General features: G+C 43.2%; 1 protein-coding gene across 3 annotated transcripts; it reads right to left on the bottom strand.

Moving 5' to 3' along the window:
- Nucleotides 1-30: 30 nt before the first annotated feature.
- LOC143342646 (uncharacterized) lies at nucleotides 31-6,691 on the bottom strand. 3 transcript variants are annotated; one of them, XR_013079837.1, is made up of 5 exons: nucleotides 6,209-6,691; nucleotides 4,015-4,842; nucleotides 1,094-3,896; nucleotides 716-816; nucleotides 31-594 (listed from the first exon to the last, which is right to left on the bottom strand). XR_013079837.1 is itself a non-coding variant. In XM_076766754.1 (3 exons), the coding sequence occupies exons 1-3, from the start codon at nucleotides 6,279-6,281 to the stop codon at nucleotides 3,214-3,216; spliced, it is 1,584 nt and encodes a 527-aa protein (XP_076622869.1). In that variant the 5' UTR covers nucleotides 6,282-6,691; the 3' UTR covers nucleotides 862-3,213. The 3 variants fall into 3 exon arrangements, 1 of the variants encoding a protein (XP_076622869.1); XR_013079838.1 differs by lacking the exons at nucleotides 31-594; nucleotides 716-816 and having other exon boundaries at nucleotides 862-1,737; nucleotides 1,813-3,896; XM_076766754.1 differs by lacking the exons at nucleotides 31-594; nucleotides 716-816 and having other exon boundaries at nucleotides 862-3,896.
- Nucleotides 6,692-17,126: the final 10,435 nt, after the last annotated feature.

Genomic DNA, 17,126 nt, shown 5'->3' with positions numbered 1-17,126 from the left:
GGTGCAAAATTGTTCCGGATAAGAGTAATCAGGTCCTCTATACCATTTCGCAGTCTACTCTCTAAGACGCAAATATCTTTCTAATCGTAAACGATATCGCCTAAAGTCGGTTTATGTGACCATCGTCGACTGACTAAGATAGATGCTTTCCCCTTCGTTGCCCTAATTATGAACTCCAATCCATTTGGTAAATACAGCAAGTCGTTGTTTGTTTCGTTTGAAGTCGCTATTAACTATCGTATGGTTCATCGGTTCTAGAATGAGATCGATGAGTAAAAGCAAAGTGAATTTGAACGAAGTCTTTTATGTAAATTTGTATGTCGCAACCATAGGTTTCTAATCGCGTTATACGGGCAAACCGATTCACGAGTTGCGTTACATTAAACTTTTCTATAAAACAATTTGGAAACGCGTTCCTTGTTACAAAAAGTGCAATTGCACTTGGCATTATCGATCCGACAGGAGCTGCATTTTTTCTAAATCTTGACGCTGAGTTTCGTGTTTCGAACGGGGCTTGCGTTTTACACGTGTTATCGGCGCCAGTGCAGATCCATGATTGTTTATACTGTCTCAGCGCTGATATAAGCAGCGGTACTGTAACATGGGTTGTGTATTTCATTAACCAAAGGATATGTTCGTTTTTACAAATTACATACCGATGCGTATTAAGTTTTATTTTATTTACAATAACGGATGAATATTTCGAGAGCCTTACCGACTCGACAAGCTTTTTTAGATCTTTTCCGCCACCGTGAATCCCGGATTCGATCTGATCCAATCTCATCTTGAGGCCCGGTCTGTATTCCTGCAACTCCACTAGAAAGGATTAATGTAAAAACATTCTGCACACGGATATGCTTGTATAGCGATATGTATATATTTTCTCGTTGTAATAGACAAGACTTTTACAATTCGTAGAAAAATTGGTAAAATGTTTGCTTAGGCACTCCGGTGTACAAATGGCACATTACATACGTAAAACAACAATACATTAAACTGGGCTAATTAAAAGGACTAACGATGCGAGTCATTCTAAGTACTAATATATATATATATATAATGTAGGGAATGCTATTTACAATTTGTGACTCACACGACTATATAACATAATATTACAACTCGGGATCCATATGTTCGATCTTCGCGGTAGATCGGTGACTAGGACACGCGCACTTGCGTACGCCGTTGCTCCAGGTTAATGCAAACACAATTCTCTAATGTACGATTTTACTCTGAACAAAATTCATAAACTACGGAAAATCTTTATCATAACCGTTGCTATTCGAATTTTTGCACAACCATGTCGTTTTAGAAATTCTCGTGTCAATCACGGACAAAGAAGATGGATAACAATTAATGGAACATAGAGCGCAAAGTGTTCGATACTATTTCTGAAAAAAATTCGATAGGTTGTGCTTAGAATAGCAAAACGGATTGGACTAGTTTACACTCGGATCGATACCATCGATTGGTAACGGATCGAAAACAAGAAATTCTTAAATATTCTACAATACCGCCGACAGAGGGCTACGAAACTGCGTGTACAGCAGCCGAATTCTGTTTTACGCAACTTCGAATCACAGACGATACGCGTTCTTGTATTTAAAAACGCGTTTAATGCATTACAAAATAAAACTACCTTCTTAGATATACGTTTGCAGCAAATATGACGAGACCCGAAATTACATTTATCCTTATCTACCGTTTTTGACAGAAATCTTAATTAACTATTCAGTACTAGGGATGCGCGGGTACCCGACAATATGGACTCGGGCTGAAATACAAGACAGCCCGCGCACTCCTGTTCAGTACCCTTATTCAAATACTTAAATTGCGCGGTTCAACTACACCAACTTCTTCCAAATGTGAATCTGACTATCGTAGTTAATCGCCTAGTTTAGTGCACAAAATACTCACAGAAACGCGTAACTTCAATGGGAGATTCTAAAAGTGTAGCTTGTTGTGTAAAGATAAAAGTAAAAATAGTTTCTTTTACGGTGTTTCTCAATAATACGAGTATCTATAATTCGATCGATATTTATTAGCAATTTACGTTAGTTTCAAGCATTAAAGAATTTCTAGCTGCCTGGAAGAGCTTGGAGAACTTTGATTCGATCGACGCAATTAATACTAAGGTAAGTACGCATATATAGGCACTGCATTTCCCTCCAAATTAATAAATTACTTTCGTCCTTTCATACGACGCGGTGTGTCTTTAAAAAAAATGTTGCTACATACGAATAGTGTTTAAGGCACGATACTAGGAATTGATGATCCATGATTTTATCATTACTATACTATGTGCTATATGGTCCCTAATTAGGAAGGTGTATGGAATAATATTTGTCACGTAATCTTTGTCGATCGTGCTTGTTTGTAGTGCTATCGAACTTGTCATCAAAATTGACTTTACTTTATCTATAAATGTGGGCGTTAATCGCTGTAAAAAGCGCCATTAAGTATAACGATACAATTTCAAACGTTTCCTTCTAAAACTTAATGGACTTATCTCGATATCGGTAGGAATGACACTAGTTGCTAGCAAATAATGACGTCTTCGTTACCTCCACGAAACGATGATTGTTTCGCCTTCGGTTTTAGATAACAGTTCTTCTGCGCGTTTGAAAAATCCGTAGGAATTAAGGTAGTCTTTGGTGTACTACAGAACTGATTCTGCCTTATCTACATTCAATAATAATGTTTTCACGTTACTCGACGGAAGTACTTGCCGTGATTTCGTTTATCAATTTAGACGAATACTCTATTTTCCTCGATATATTTAAAGCAGGCATGTCGTTTGACCGTTATATTTCTTCTATACAGGGTGGTCGGCCACCCCTGGGAAAAATTTTAATAGGAGATTCTAGAGGCCAAAATAAGACGAAAATCAAGAATACTAATTTGTTGATGGAGGCTTCGTTAAAAAGTTATTAACATTTAAAGTTCCGCCCTGGAAAATAATTTTTCCAGAACGATTTGAAATTTTTTAATTTAATTTTTTAATAACTTTTTGACGAAACTTCAGCCATGAAATTGATATTCTTGATTTTCGTCTTTTGGACTCTAGAATCTCCCATTAAAATTTTTCCTAGGGGTGGCCGAACACCCTGTATAACTCCTACGCTTTTGTATCTGACCTTTAAAATAATTTTAACGATGGCAAAGAAAAAGTTTGACGTGCCTGGTTTAAAATTTCAAGGACGACAAGTAATTCTACGCGATCGCCAAATTCAGGGTCATCGTGGTTGGCCTTGAAAACGCGGAGGACCTTGTCGGATCAGAAAAATCAAAACCGTTGGAAGAATTTTGGCTATCGTTGTTGAAGCGACTCAGATGCTCCGGATTAGGCGATATAACGGACGTTCTGATTACCATCCTTGACACGCACTCCGGGTCTTTTGTCGAGTTGTCGGATGTTTGCCTCTCGTGTTCCTCGATCGGTGTTTTATCTCTGCAGGAACGTTTCAACGACGGCGGCGATACCGCGGACGCGTCCGGTATTCTGGTATGCCTGATGATCGCTGAAAACGCCGACGACGGGTTTCTTTGGTCGCGATTCAGACCTAAACGAGGAACTATGACGCTGGTAGGGGACGCCGTGAGGCACGGTGTCGTCTGCAGTCGGCCGAAAGACGACGAGAGAGGCGCGCACGATTTCGTCGACGTAGACGTGGTCTTCTGATCGTTTCCGTCCGTTTTCTCCACGGATGATCGATGATGCGCTCGCATACAGGACGACTCCTCGTGCTTGTAGAGATACGACTTCAGGGCGAACGCTTTGCCACAACGACCGCACACGTGCGGTTTCGTGTTCGAGTGCGTTTGTATGTGGGCGCGTAAGTTGGATTTGTCAGCGAACGCTTTGTTGCAGATCGTACACTTGAACGGCTTCTCTCCTAATATAACAGAAACAAACGACGTTAAGCGATTAAAAACAACGAGATATAGTTGATTCTACTTTCGTAGTTAGGCGGTACAGCATGTTTCTATACGGGTTTCTGTACGAATTCTTACCGGTATGGGTGCGTATGTGTCCCTGTAGTAGCCACGGCCTCGAGAAACACTTGCCGCAGTAATGGCACTTGCACCCTTGATTATGCGTCCTAACGTGCATACTGAACGCGGGCATGCTAACGTAGACCTTGTCGCAATGGGGACACCTTCTGGCTTTCTTATCACCTAGGGATCGATGCGTTTGCCTGTGTCTGGCCAGGTTCGAAGAAGTCGAGTACTTCTTCCCGCAATCGGGACATTCGTGGTCCTCGTTGTCCTCGGATTTCGACGTCTCCGTTGAGGTCGAGGTCGTTCTTCGGCTTTCGGGTATCGACGGTATCGACGGTGCCGGCTCCAATTCGGTCTTGTCGAGGGAGTTGTCGGATACATCGAGACCTCGTTCCTCCTGCAAACGATGGGAACGAGGGGACGATACGCGGATACCCAGAACGGCATTCCTCTCCGAGTGGCTTTGCAGTATCTCTCGTTCGCTTTCGATCCTCTCGAAGAACAGTTTCGTCCTCTCACCGAGGGTCTGTTCGTCCTCCAGCGTACCCGGGTGATCTTGGAATTGCGACTCTTGCCTCTTCGATCGCGGCGACACGATCCTGCTGCACTTTTCCGAGAGCTGAGCGCACCTGGGCGAGGCTGGTTGCTGGTAAATCACGTTGCTGGGATGAATTAGCGTACCCGCGGCTGCCGCCAGGCTCACTTCCGCCAGTTTCGTTAGATTGTACAGTTCCTCGGGGCACTCCGACGACGTCTCGCTGCCGCATTCGCTCGCGCCGTCAGACGTTGGGTGGTTCCCGCTGTAATCGGCCAGTCTTACCCTTCTCTCGGGGCTGAAATCTGCACGAGAGATCGAAACGATTAGATCCACGACCGATTTTCCGTTTCAATTTTCCTATTCTGTCGTCCTAAGTCGAAGAGGCCTCGAGTGTTTGTTACTTTAGAGTTTGCAGTTATAAATGGCCCAGGTTTCGGTTAGGAAACACTTAATAGATAATAACAATTGCTCTTTTTAACAATTTAAACACAACATTTTACTATCATCGTTCAAAATTGTAACGTGTCGCTTGAAGCGAAGCATGAGCGCCAGAGTGTTGCGTTTTGCGGATTTTACAGACGATCGAATCGCGACACGCGGAATCGTTTATCATCGTTAACAAGGTTCCTACGGTTCGAAAGCTTCTGGCTAACGTCCATAGGAATCTTGCGATCAAACGGTAAGAAATTTCAATTTATACCTCGATCTTATTATATTTGACTAGTTTCAGATACATCGCTGCAATCTTTAGCGTACGATCGAGAAAGGAAACGTATCGTAACGATTCGAGTTTTAAAGCGTCTTCTCTATCGCAACCAAACAGGTGCTCTGAGCGCCGTAAGCGTTCGCTGGCTGTAAAATTATAGAATTACATTCGACCATGAGCTTTCTAGTTTCTCCTAGCGTGAAATGCAACTATGGCTTTTGGATTGTCGCGGACACTTAAGCAAAAGATTCGTATTTACGGCATCGAGCCTTGTATCGGAGGCGTCTCGTGAAACGCAAAGCACCTTCGCGAGTAAACCGACTGCTCTGTTTTTGGGGAGAACGGAAATAGAGTAGCTATCTGTACCTCTCCCTTCTTCTTATCGCTCTTTCTCCGTCCGGCCCTCGTATTTTCTGCGTATTTCTGTGTACACGTATACGCGTGTACGCGCGTGTATGTACAAGTCTCGCGTTTGCACGAAAGCTTTGGAGGGGTTGACGGCATCGCGGCGGTATGCGCCGCGTGAGCTTCGTGACGCATCTAGCGTCTCCTATTCTTAAATCTGCACGATGTACCACCTTAATCACGAAGCAACGACCAGCGAATTCCCTTGGCACCGAGCTTTGATTGACGATAATCGACGCGAGCGGCGCGGAAACTTCGCCGAACGTGTAACGATACCAAACCGCGTTTACGTTTCGGTGGCGCTTGCATTGCCATTAATGGACCTTTTGCGCCGTCTCTTCGAACCTCGTGCAATTCTCGCGCCACCGGAAGCTCGCTCGAAGCTACGTCGTATCAATTGAATCTCAAAGGGAAAGAGGCTTCGCGTCGTTCTTTCGCGAACGTCCTCCGGAGGACTTTATTTTTAAAATATAGCTAGAGCGCGAACCATCGTGGAAAACTCTGGCACAGAATGCTCGCGGGACCGTTCAAGAAGACAATTACGAAAGCGAACGTACCTCTTCCGGACCCGTCGAACTCTTCTTCGACGCCGTTGTATCGGCGGTGGGTGATCAGAAAAGCTCTCGGCATTTTCACCCGTTTCGTATTCCTTTACTCTCTAATCTCTTCTCCGAATCACACAAATCATACCTCGGATTTTCGGTTCTACTGTCCACTGTCACACGCGATCACTCGGAGGGTCAGACAGAAGAATGTTATCGAACCGGACGAAACGACGTCGCGTGGTTTTTTTTAAAAAAAAAAAAAATAAAAAGGTTCTTTTAATTGCTTTGGTTGAAAGCGACCGTGCCCTGTACCTGTCGCAGAACACAGGGGTGCGTTCGCCTCGAGGATTTCGGGCGTAATAGTTGCTCCGGCTAAGATTCGGGGCTACATATAGCAGCGCAGCCTCCCTCGCCCTCCGCCGTCGCTTCGTCGTCGTCTTCGTCGTCTTCTTCTCCTTCAGCTGCTGCGCGCCGCGCTGCACGCGCTCAGAAGGGTGCCCGATTGGCTCGTGTGTCGCGTTGTCGGCTGCCTCTGTTTGCGTGGTGGCGAAGTGTGCGACCACCGGTGTCCACGACCGTGTCCGCTTTTTCGATTTCTGCCTACGCGACGAAGACATTGTCGCGCGTATACCAACGCGATTATAGGAGCTCGTTGCACGTCGAAATAAACCCTGTATAAAACATTGCTGATGGTAGTCGCAAAAATATACAAACGTTGTATATTTATTTCATAAATGTGTTATACAGCGAGTCGATATAAAATATCAAATTGGCATACCCACCTTTTCCAATCCTTACCGTGTAAACGTTTTTACGATACCTTGATTGTGTAGACAGGAGTCTGGGGAAATACATTTAATATTATATTAATGTTCACTGCCTGCTGGTTTACAAGGGCAGTGCTCGAATTTGCCCAGACACATGGCCCTGGTTTACACGTTAATGGTTTAATTGCACCATAAGCATGATTTCATAGAACTTTGTGCTCGCTCCACTTATCCATTTTAACTCTTGTTCGCGAAATGATTAGTGGACAATATACTCGAATTACTTCATGGCTCGGTACAATATTCAATATCGTAAAAGCTGCGATACACTATACAGGAGAATCTCCATTGTCCGCATTAGTAGACTGTTCTATATTTCTGGGAAAAAAATAATTTTAAATCAATGCAGTATATTAACAAAACTTCTCTAATCATTTTGAAATTACATAGGAAACTGTACTCGCGGAAATGTAAGAACAGAGATTCAGTCTTTGTCGAAGAATGTAAAAGATCAACAACAGTATTTTACGTGTTGTACTAAAGAAAGATCTATGTTTACCATCGGTAGAAATTATCAAAATATTTGAGGTATCGATACATAGCATTTTGGAACACATCCATCCACCAGCCATTTTAATGGATCGACATATCATAAACTAATCAAGATAAACATGTCTGAAGAAGAACAACCAATTTCCAGAATGGTCTCAAGTGTTTAGATTCTAATAACGTAACTGATTTAAACAATTACGTCTGGATTATAATATCTTAGAGTTGCTTCGGCCACGAGCTTTACAAACTGGAAAATTATTTTAAGTTTTCGTGGCAAGCTAAACTGTTCGTGTTTGGAAAGAAGCGATTTCAAGATTTATTTTCTCTTTGACGTGGGTTGAAACACGCGGATGAAGGTGGGCCAGAGGTAGCTCGTTACATATTTGTTTATTTGTTGAAAATTTCAATACGATCCCGTGATTCATACACGATCCCTGAACACTCTATTCCGATGTAATAGTTGACAATATGCAGGATTAAATCGAGCTTTAAAAAATGTGAAACGTGCAATAGGTTTGCGACTTCAGAGTCACGTTACGTTATGAAGAGTTAACTGTGATATAGTAGCTAGGATTCCATAGTACACTTTTGAAGCTATAAGACGGTAGGAAAAATTATTTCCATGCATTGTCAGTGAATACTGGCGTTTATAGACCGAGTTTGTCAACGAAACGAAACAAACTGAAACGAAAGACCGGAACGATATCTACCAGTGGCAAACGAAAGGATAGGCATTCTATTTCTGTGCGAAGCCACCGTTGGTAGACAGATTTTGTGGGACCGACGGCACGCGTCCGATGTTCATTAACTGCCACCGGACCGAGGAGAGAAGAAAAGAAAGAGAAAGAAGCGTGTAGTTTTGCTAGCGGTTCCTTTAGGCCTCATGATGTAGAAAAAGAATGTGGAAAAAGCGCAAAGATGGCAGACAGCGACACAACAGGACACGCGGACTTTTTACTTGAGAGTTGAGTGAAGCTTCCTCGAAGTCTGGTCACCGGGGATGCAAATGTTTCGGGAAGCGAAACGATGAGCAAGCACGCGCTGAATTTCATCGCGTTCTTTCGATCTTCGCGGATGACGAGAAAGTTAACGCCAATTGATTCAAAGATAAAAGAGTTTTTATGCCACCATATGTTAGTTTCGTCAAAGGATTTCGCGCCTTTCGGAACGGTAAATATTACACTTCGACAGAAAGCAGATAGCACAAGATCCGCTCTTTGATTCTCTGCGACGCTCTATTAATAGCAAAACGTTGTTAACAAAGATTTGAATTCGACAGATCAACGATTATAAACCTAATAGTATCAGTAAACTTTGTTTTTACTGCCCCTGATGATAGCCAGCAAGCAAATGTAATATTTACAAATTTGAGAGATTGAAGCAAATGTTGATTTTTTTTTAAACGTCTACTTTATACGGATAATCTTGAACTATTTCTTAGAATTAATGACGTCGAACACAACAGGATCGATCTTCCTATTTTTGAATACCATATTTTTCCTATCAAAGTCTACATACATACATTTCAGATGATTTTAACAATGCTGCAAAGAAAGTGATACGATCGTTTCAGCTAGATTTTATCGATCATATCGTTCTTCCTGTTCGTCTAATAATACCTCAGACGACAATCTTTCCAAAAAGAACTTCGTCAATTACAGCGTCTCTTGTACGTCTTACAGTCGAACGACCATGATCGCGACATACTGGGTGGTTCCGATTTGTACGCGTCTACATCGTTGCCAATGGGCGCGCGAAGAGTGAAAAAAAGTGTAAGGCAATGAAAACTGCGGTTTTCTGGACAAGTGCAACGCGAACGACGTCGCTCATGCAAACAGAGACTATGCAGGCAGCAGGCTTTTTGGTCGGCGATTGAATGAATGCCACACGAGTTAGTCAGCGTCGCGGTGCTAAATTCGGCGGACGCCTGGCGTCACTCCAGAAGAACCACCCAGCGCACCAACCTGCTTCTATCCTGTAGCCACCAATGAAACAGCGAGAGCGACGCCGTTTTTCTATTTACTTGCCACCTTCCATCGTTCGTCGCCGATGTTCTCAGACCTCTGCCCCGTAGCCGCTAAAAATGCAATCCGTGTACGATCTATGCTCATCGACAACTCGTAGCTTTTAAAGGAATTAGCCAATAGCGCATTTTGTTCGCGAAGAGTCATAGACACGAGACACAAGACAGATAGATAGGACATAATTTACAATTATATTGTCTGTTCTTAGATTTCTGTTTTATATTTTTGAAGATGATAGAGGCTTGCTCGAGTCAGTCCTCTTTTATAATACTCACGAGCCCTATTGCCAATTACGAAGGATCATGTTGTATAAAACTATTTATACTTGAACTCGTAAAGTCCTGATAGCTCTGTTATATTTTTCAGCCCGTCTTGCTAGTTATTTTTCCAACCGAATAAATCCTGGAATCTGCGACGTTGATTGTTTTCAGAGCGATTCAAAGAACAGGTGTCTCGGAGCCGTTATTGCAATCGTCGTGGTATCGACGTCGGGCCTAAAAATAAAATCACGAGTGTCAAGCATCTTCAACTGACGCAATTCCGAGACTCGCCAACCTTTTCTCGGCGATGGATTGTCATTATTCTGGTTTCTACGTGTCGTCGGATAGGCGTTCGGTATATTTTACCTCGTGGTTTCTGCGTTATTAATTGACAGGTCGTGGATTCTACAGGTGCCCGGAACGCGTTCCCGATGGAACGTACCGCGTAAAACGCGTATTTTCGGCGCACTTGGAGTAGCTCCAGGTGGCGGAGGAGGAAGAACGTATAAACCGTCACGAGGAAAGAGTGGAGCTGACTAGATGTATCGCGACACCACGTGTATCGCCATTACTCACTGTAACAAGATTGAAAACTTTTACGCTTATTCGCCTACTTGTGCCGTAGACAGTACGATATATCGCTAATTACTTGATAAATTTAACGCCCGTGTAACTTTTGCGCTTCGACGGATTTAGCAAAATATCGTGTAGCTCGATTTCACACAGAACACACGAGCAAACTTGCAGCTGGGCGTCGAGACAAACGCCTGGAAAAATGGCTATCCTTGTTAATACTACCATTAAAAATGTTATTTCCAAATAACAAATAAAAATGGAAGATTAAAAAACTCCGTTATCGAATTCTAATTTACGAATGAAACGTAAACAAAATCTAGCATTTTGTATTCGTTATTCGGAAGTAAAAATTTCTCACTTTGTTTGGAGAATCGGGGCTCTGCTGTAAACATCTTTTTAAATTTGCCGTACCAAAACCGGGCGGAACTCCTACATATGTGTAATATCCGTGACGGTTAATCAGACTCGTGCCAAAGGGTGAAAAAAGCGACCCGGGGAAACGATGGAAGGGACGCTTTTTTCGTCCGATAAGGAAAACAGAGTCATTAGGTGTAATCCCACTTGGAGCGATCGTTCGGTGAAAAATAAATGTTCCGTTGAGCGTGACCGGGTATCGTCTCGAGAAGTATCCGGAAACGCCTGGTTCTTCTTATAAATCAACGGCGGTACGCTCCCTCTTTCCTCGGCCATGTCATTTAGCGAGAAGTTTCTGCTGGAAAAAAAAGGGAAAAGCACGCGATCACTATTTAAAAGGCTCGTAGGTGGGTGGCTTTTTAAGCCGCGGTATATACCGACGTAGGGAGAGGGCTTCGACTTCGCTCTTCGGCCTCGGCATGGGGTTGCCGTGCTATTTTCAGGCCGGTGGCTCGATGCAGCTGTCGTGTTCTTCGGGTAAACCACCTCTCTTCTATTCCACGGTCACTCGCGGGACAAGGTAGAACGAACAGATTGGAATTCTGAATTCACGATTCGAAGATTCGCAGAGGATGACGCGGCCTCCTGAATTCTATTTTCTAATTCAAATCAGACAAACGCACGCGATAGAAAATTCTCGCATCTTTTCAACTTCTTCCTTCACACTTTCCCTTTCCTATTATTCTCACAATCGTCTTTCGCTCCCTATACTTAAGGGTCGTCTCTAGTTTAGAGCCTTAAATATTTGGTGTTACTCGAGAACTTTGTACGTGCATTTATTTGTGTCTCGAGAGGTTGTAGAAACCTTTTTAAGTATAAATCATTGTTCGTTGTTGCGTTTATAATAAAGAATTTATTCTATAGTATAGTATATAGCATCGAACGAGTATTTTAGTAATTTCGAGCCTCTTCATTTTGTTCAACTTTTTCCATGATCCAAGATACTGTTTATCGTTAAAGCAGTAATAACTATCAAGCAAAATACCTTTCTTAGAAAGTGATCGATGAAAACAAAGATCGTACATTGCAAAGTTACTATTCCGTGAAATAGAAAGAGGACGGAAAGCGGAACAAGAACCATTTAATTGATTGCCTCCAGCGAAGGCACGCAGATAGTAAGTGTGCGCTGGAGAATGAAAGAGACGCAGATGAAGATGACAAGATTCGAAGTTCTTGGCAACGAGCCAGACGAGATTTTCAGCCGTCTACGTGTACTTCCAACTTTCATCTGTCTCCTCTTCTAGCTACTGTGCACGTCCTCTAGGACCTAGGGTGCAATGACACTGGGGTCTTAGATGACAATTTTCTATTTACAGTACGTGACTCATTATACGAATACTCGTTCTATGCGAATAATTTGTTCGTCGCGTTTTTAAGAGTTCTCAGACTCCTGAAGAGATTGTTCGACCGATCGAACGCGTATCGCGATAACACGTTCTTTGCGACGATATCCGATGTTGGATGTATGGTCAAGCTCGTTGAAGATGTACAACGAAACGTGACGAATTCGTGATTCACTCAAGAAAGAGAGTTAGTTAAATGCAAATAAAAAAAGACGAGAGTATCGAGGGCAAAAAAACTTGGACCGGAACGACCCTTAATTTAGTTTCGGGTGCAAGAGGTTAACACAGGGTGGGGACATCCGTGGAAGTGCTTCTACGAGGGGAGAACACCGTCAAGGAGCACGTTGGTTCATGTTTGGAGGAATGTCTTTGGGTATAAAGGGAGACAGTTCCTTCCGGAGACAGCGAGCAGCCGCCTGTTCCACCCCTCTTGCCCCGTCGATTTATTCCGTTTCTATACATCGTTCTTCTGTATCGCGATTCATCGTTACACTCTTAGTCACTTGCCTCCTGTTAAAAATCAAACGAACGCTTTTTATTACAAATCACTTCGACCCGTGGTCTTCGAAATTCATCGTGCGGAGTGAAAGTTAAATAGAAACTTACCATTCTCGTTCGAACGATCAACGATTCAAAAAACAATTGTACGGCGTTAAACATCGTACGGTAAAAAAGGTAAATGAAATTTGTGGAGAACGAAAAATCATAGCAACGCCGCGATTAATTGCGTGCCGATCGGGCTGTGGAACGAACTGCCTTCGCAGGTGGCAAGCAGGCATGCAAATCTAAAGAGGGTCACGCACACGAGCACGTGCTCGCATTTTGCAAAACCTTTTCAAAGGCGGAGGCGATCAGCTGGCCGTATTCTCTCTTCCTCCCCCCTCTTATCTTCTCCGGCAGCGAGGAAAAAGAATTAAAAAGGATAAAAATGAGCACCCCCTTCGTCCGCACCCGCATCCTGTGCCAGCACAGTGCTTTCGTAAAAACCGGCCCGTCGGTTTCCATTCAAAATGCGCGAGTCACGAGGGCTCATTCACAAAAATTTCACGACGAAATTCTACACTCGGCCGGACCGTCTGCGATCTTGATCAAGACGGGATAGACGAACGAACAACAGAGACCGCGATATTCTCTTTCTCGTAAAACCTCTGGTTTACATTCACGTAATTTTTCCTCGTTCTTTTTTTTTCCTCCTTTTACGCGCGCAACGAATACAAAACCAAGACCGCTCACAATGGCGTGCACGATGCATTTAAATACGACCGGTACGCGTACAGGAATTTACTTTGAACAGGCAATCAGCTGATTGCAAGTACGAGATCTTTAAACGATCGTTACTTAAGGCAATGCCCGACGGAAGCGTGGGCGGAGGAATTACTGAAAAAGTTTTCTTTCGAAAACAGCCCCGGCGCTTAATTAATACCGGTGGCCGCAGGAACATTAGTAAGAGCGATATATTCGTAGAAAAAAAGGGAGTCCACTGATCTATCCGTGACAGAAATATGGTTAATGATCGCAGAGACTATTGCTCGTTTGAAATTTGAAGAATGTTGATGACTTTTGTCGCGACACCATCTATCGAAAACACCAGGATGTAACGGTTCGACAGACGATCCGTTAACCTAGGAGGGATACCGTTCGATGATTGTTCGATGAAGCGTCTGCTTTCCAATGGATACATCTCCTGTTGCAGTAGGTGGTTCTTCTATTGCCTCGTGTACAGACCACGTGCCACCCTCGATCCTCCCTGGTTGATTTTCTTTCTTCCATTGCCGTCGTCCAGACGGCTTCAAGGAGGAGATGAAAAAATGAAGGGGACGGAAGAAGAGGAAGTGGACTAGACGATGAGGGAGCTGAGGTCGTGGTCCTGAACAGTTCGCTGATGGATTCGTCGAATTCTCTCCACCCCATCCTCTTCTACAACCTTCTAATCAATTTACTTTAAATAATTTATACGCGTTTCTAAAACATACGCAATGATTGAGAGCACATCGGTACATCTAATTCCTTTACATTTATGGAAACACGCGCGACGAAATATTTTCAGATAAAAAATATAGAAGGCGGAGTTGATATCAACCTATGTATTTAATAATTCGTATCGTGTTATTAAGTGATCGATACGTTGGTATCTTTGAAGGTCTGGTGGTTACGTTGCCCCCACTCAGAAATCAGCCGGTGGAAAAGCGTAGGAGGGGTTAAAGGGCAGGAGGGTCGCAGACACCGAGTCACCAGCGGCAACGGGCACGCGACCGACACGCGCCCTTCTTCCGTCTCCTTCCTTCCTATCTCCCCTCTCACGGCGCTTCCTTTTCCACCGCAGCTTCCCTTTGCTCACATATTCATTCATCTCTTTCGAAATAGATCCAATCTGAAACATTCGACAATTTTTGAAACGCAACGCGTCGAGGATTCGAAATATTTTTAATTAGAAAATTAAGTCGACGTTTGCACGCGTATGGGATGAAAGGCTGGTGGTACGCCTCATGATTTAAGGTAGCATAATTTGAAAATTAGTCTGAAAATGCGTGGCACCGCTTCCATATGGGAGAGATATTCTTTTTCGACTAGATCCAAAATGGATTTACCCGTTTAATTTGTTTAACTTTGTCTAACTATTAAATTCCTTAATAGTTGCTTTATATATTTTGTAATGTTATGTTTTTAATGTCACTCTTTGCATACGCGTATGCATTATGTTTACCTCGACTTATGTCAGTTATTCTGGAACCAATTACTATGTACACAAGTTCAGGCTATGATTGTATCTAAAGTTCAACCATGCACTAGATCCCTTTCCGTGTCATCAAAAATGCTGTACGCTTTCAAGTGACCTTCCGCGTCTGCACGGTGCACGTCACGTGGATGCCCATTCAGATTTCCTCTTTCTAGTGGCCCATTGAAGGATCCAGGCGCAAGTAGACGCTCACCGACCACCGTATCTTAATTCGTTAGGCTGTTTCAGTAACTATTAACGTTATACCGTGGGAAGCATTAGAAACTGTTAACTGAGAGAATACAACACCGAGACGTTAGAAAATCTGTAAAAGGAAGCGACCTTAAACTGAATTTTAAAAGATTTACGTTCGATATCGACGCTAGAAGCATGTTTTAAAGAAATTCGATTATGTCACAACGGTATACCGTGGAATTATTATCGCGGGTAAATTCTGCGAAAAATGATTAAGGTCGATGAAGACGAAAATGCGATCTGTTGTCGTAACGAGGGAAATCGGACGTCTCTAAGTATAGCTCCTATTTGCATGCGGATCAGGGACGGATCGGATATGGTTGCCAAGCTACTACAACGTGCAAAGTCTTGCAAGGCCCGTAGTACAAAATTTTTAATCTAATTTTTTCAGTCTTTCCAGTGTTTTTTTTTCGCGTAAACGATTTAATACGTTCAAGTGTATTCGTTCGATTCCAAAAAAATGGATGTCGCTTTTGAAACGCTTCTACTTTTGCTTCTGAATCGTTCGTAGAAAAATTTGATTCAAAACGTCGGATCATTCATACCAACTAGAACGACGATGATTACGAACTTGGCAATGGTCTGAAAGAAGCGCCGATATTGCACAATAAGATTCCTTCCTTCGATCTAGGAATAATAATCTACGAATCTTTCTCCGTCGATTCCTTCGTCTTTCTGTAATGAGAGAACATTGCAGTGGTTTAAAATCCTTTATACGAGGATCGATTTTTCGATGGCCACAAAGGACCAAGTAGGAATGGCTAACGAGGAACATACGAAACCTGTGCCAAGAGCGTTTAATACAAAGCGTTCGATGACATTAAAGATAGAGATGATTTTAATTGCAATTTGCAACGGATAGAAAGATACACATAAGAAAAAAGGAAAGATAAGTAACGAAGGGAACAGTTTTAAATGTAAATTTCAGTTCGGTTCAAATTCATGAAATTGAAACTTCAAAGGTTCTGCGAACTGCTGGCCAATTACCAGCGATTAGGCGTTTATAATTACGAGGATGCCTTGTCTTGGCATGTGAAACAGCACTTATAGATTGCGCCTCGATTTAATCGTCGTCGTTTCAATTATTTTTCTGGCTACCTGTCATCAGAAGCGTGGATCCATGGATCCGGTCGATGCCAATGATCGAAAAATAGATCCGAGCGCAACCTGTTCGAAATAGCCGGCATGAAACCTGTAACGTCGATGGGTGTGCCGTTAATGTCAGCACGTTGAACATGTAGATCGGTATTCGAGTAACGACATCGCGATCAGCGTTCAGATAGAAAACGTGGCACGAGTCACAACTGGCTTAGATCACGAATGGGTTAACATGTCGATTATTTAAAAGGTTCTATCAATAGGTTGGTCGACCTTTGAACGGGGATACGCTACGAAAGAAGAGTATTCGTGATCGTACCGATCAAGTTCACGGATTGATAGCGCGTCTAAAACGTTTCCGATCGAACGGAATCGACCGTGTTAATTGCGCGAGATCTACGGGCGATTTTCCCAACCAGGTGGAGGACTTTTGCGATTCGCGGGGCAAACGGAGATCATGCTCGAAGGTGTCTAAGCTAAAGGGAAGGAAATCTAATTATAGAAGTCGTTGTACCGTGTGCTGAAAGTGGAGGAGGGTGTGAGTACGGGTGCACGAATGAGAATCGGTTGCATTGGGCGGCCATAAAATGCAGGCTGCATCCGCTCGGCGCAGATGTAGTTGGAGCTCCAGTACTACGACAAGACCAAAAGGATCTCTCGTTTCGGGGTTCTGTGGCCTACCAGATATCGAGGACAATGAACCTGAACGTACACGTACAAGATAGAAACAGATCCCCCGGGTTCTTGCTTGACTCGGAAGATCGATCGCGAAAGAAGCGCGAAACGACCCGTAATTTTAAACTGAAACCGACCTGACCGTTTCCAAGCATCCGATTCTTCTGAAGTTCTGCGTTTTTGTAACAGTTACCGATCGTCCATTGCTAAAACAATTAGAACTACAGGTACATTCCTCGAAGCAAAACGC

Source organism: Colletes latitarsis, chromosome 6 (assembly GCF_051014445.1).
Source record: "Colletes latitarsis isolate SP2378_abdomen chromosome 6, iyColLati1, whole genome shotgun sequence".
Taxonomy (NCBI): Eukaryota; Metazoa; Arthropoda; class Insecta; order Hymenoptera; family Colletidae; genus Colletes; species Colletes latitarsis.
Note: the sequence above shows the minus strand (reverse complement) of the source record. Positions and strands in the feature narration are given on the sequence as shown.

What these genes read in the sequence shown, in the direction of transcription:
- LOC143342646 (XM_076766754.1), bottom strand. Translation starts at nt 6,281, where the DNA reads ATGCCGAGAGCTTTTCTGATCACCCACCGCCGATACAACGGCGTCGAA. An exon ending in GTTCGACGGGTCCGGAAGAG is followed by an intron (nt 4,843 to 6,208) that starts GTACGTTCGCTT and finishes TCTCTCGTGCAG; the next exon opens with ATTTCAGCCCCGAGAGAAGG. An exon ending in ACACATACGCACCCATACCG is followed by an intron (nt 3,897 to 4,014) that starts GTAAGAATTCGT and finishes CTGTTATATTAG; the next exon opens with GAGAGAAGCCGTTCAAGTGT.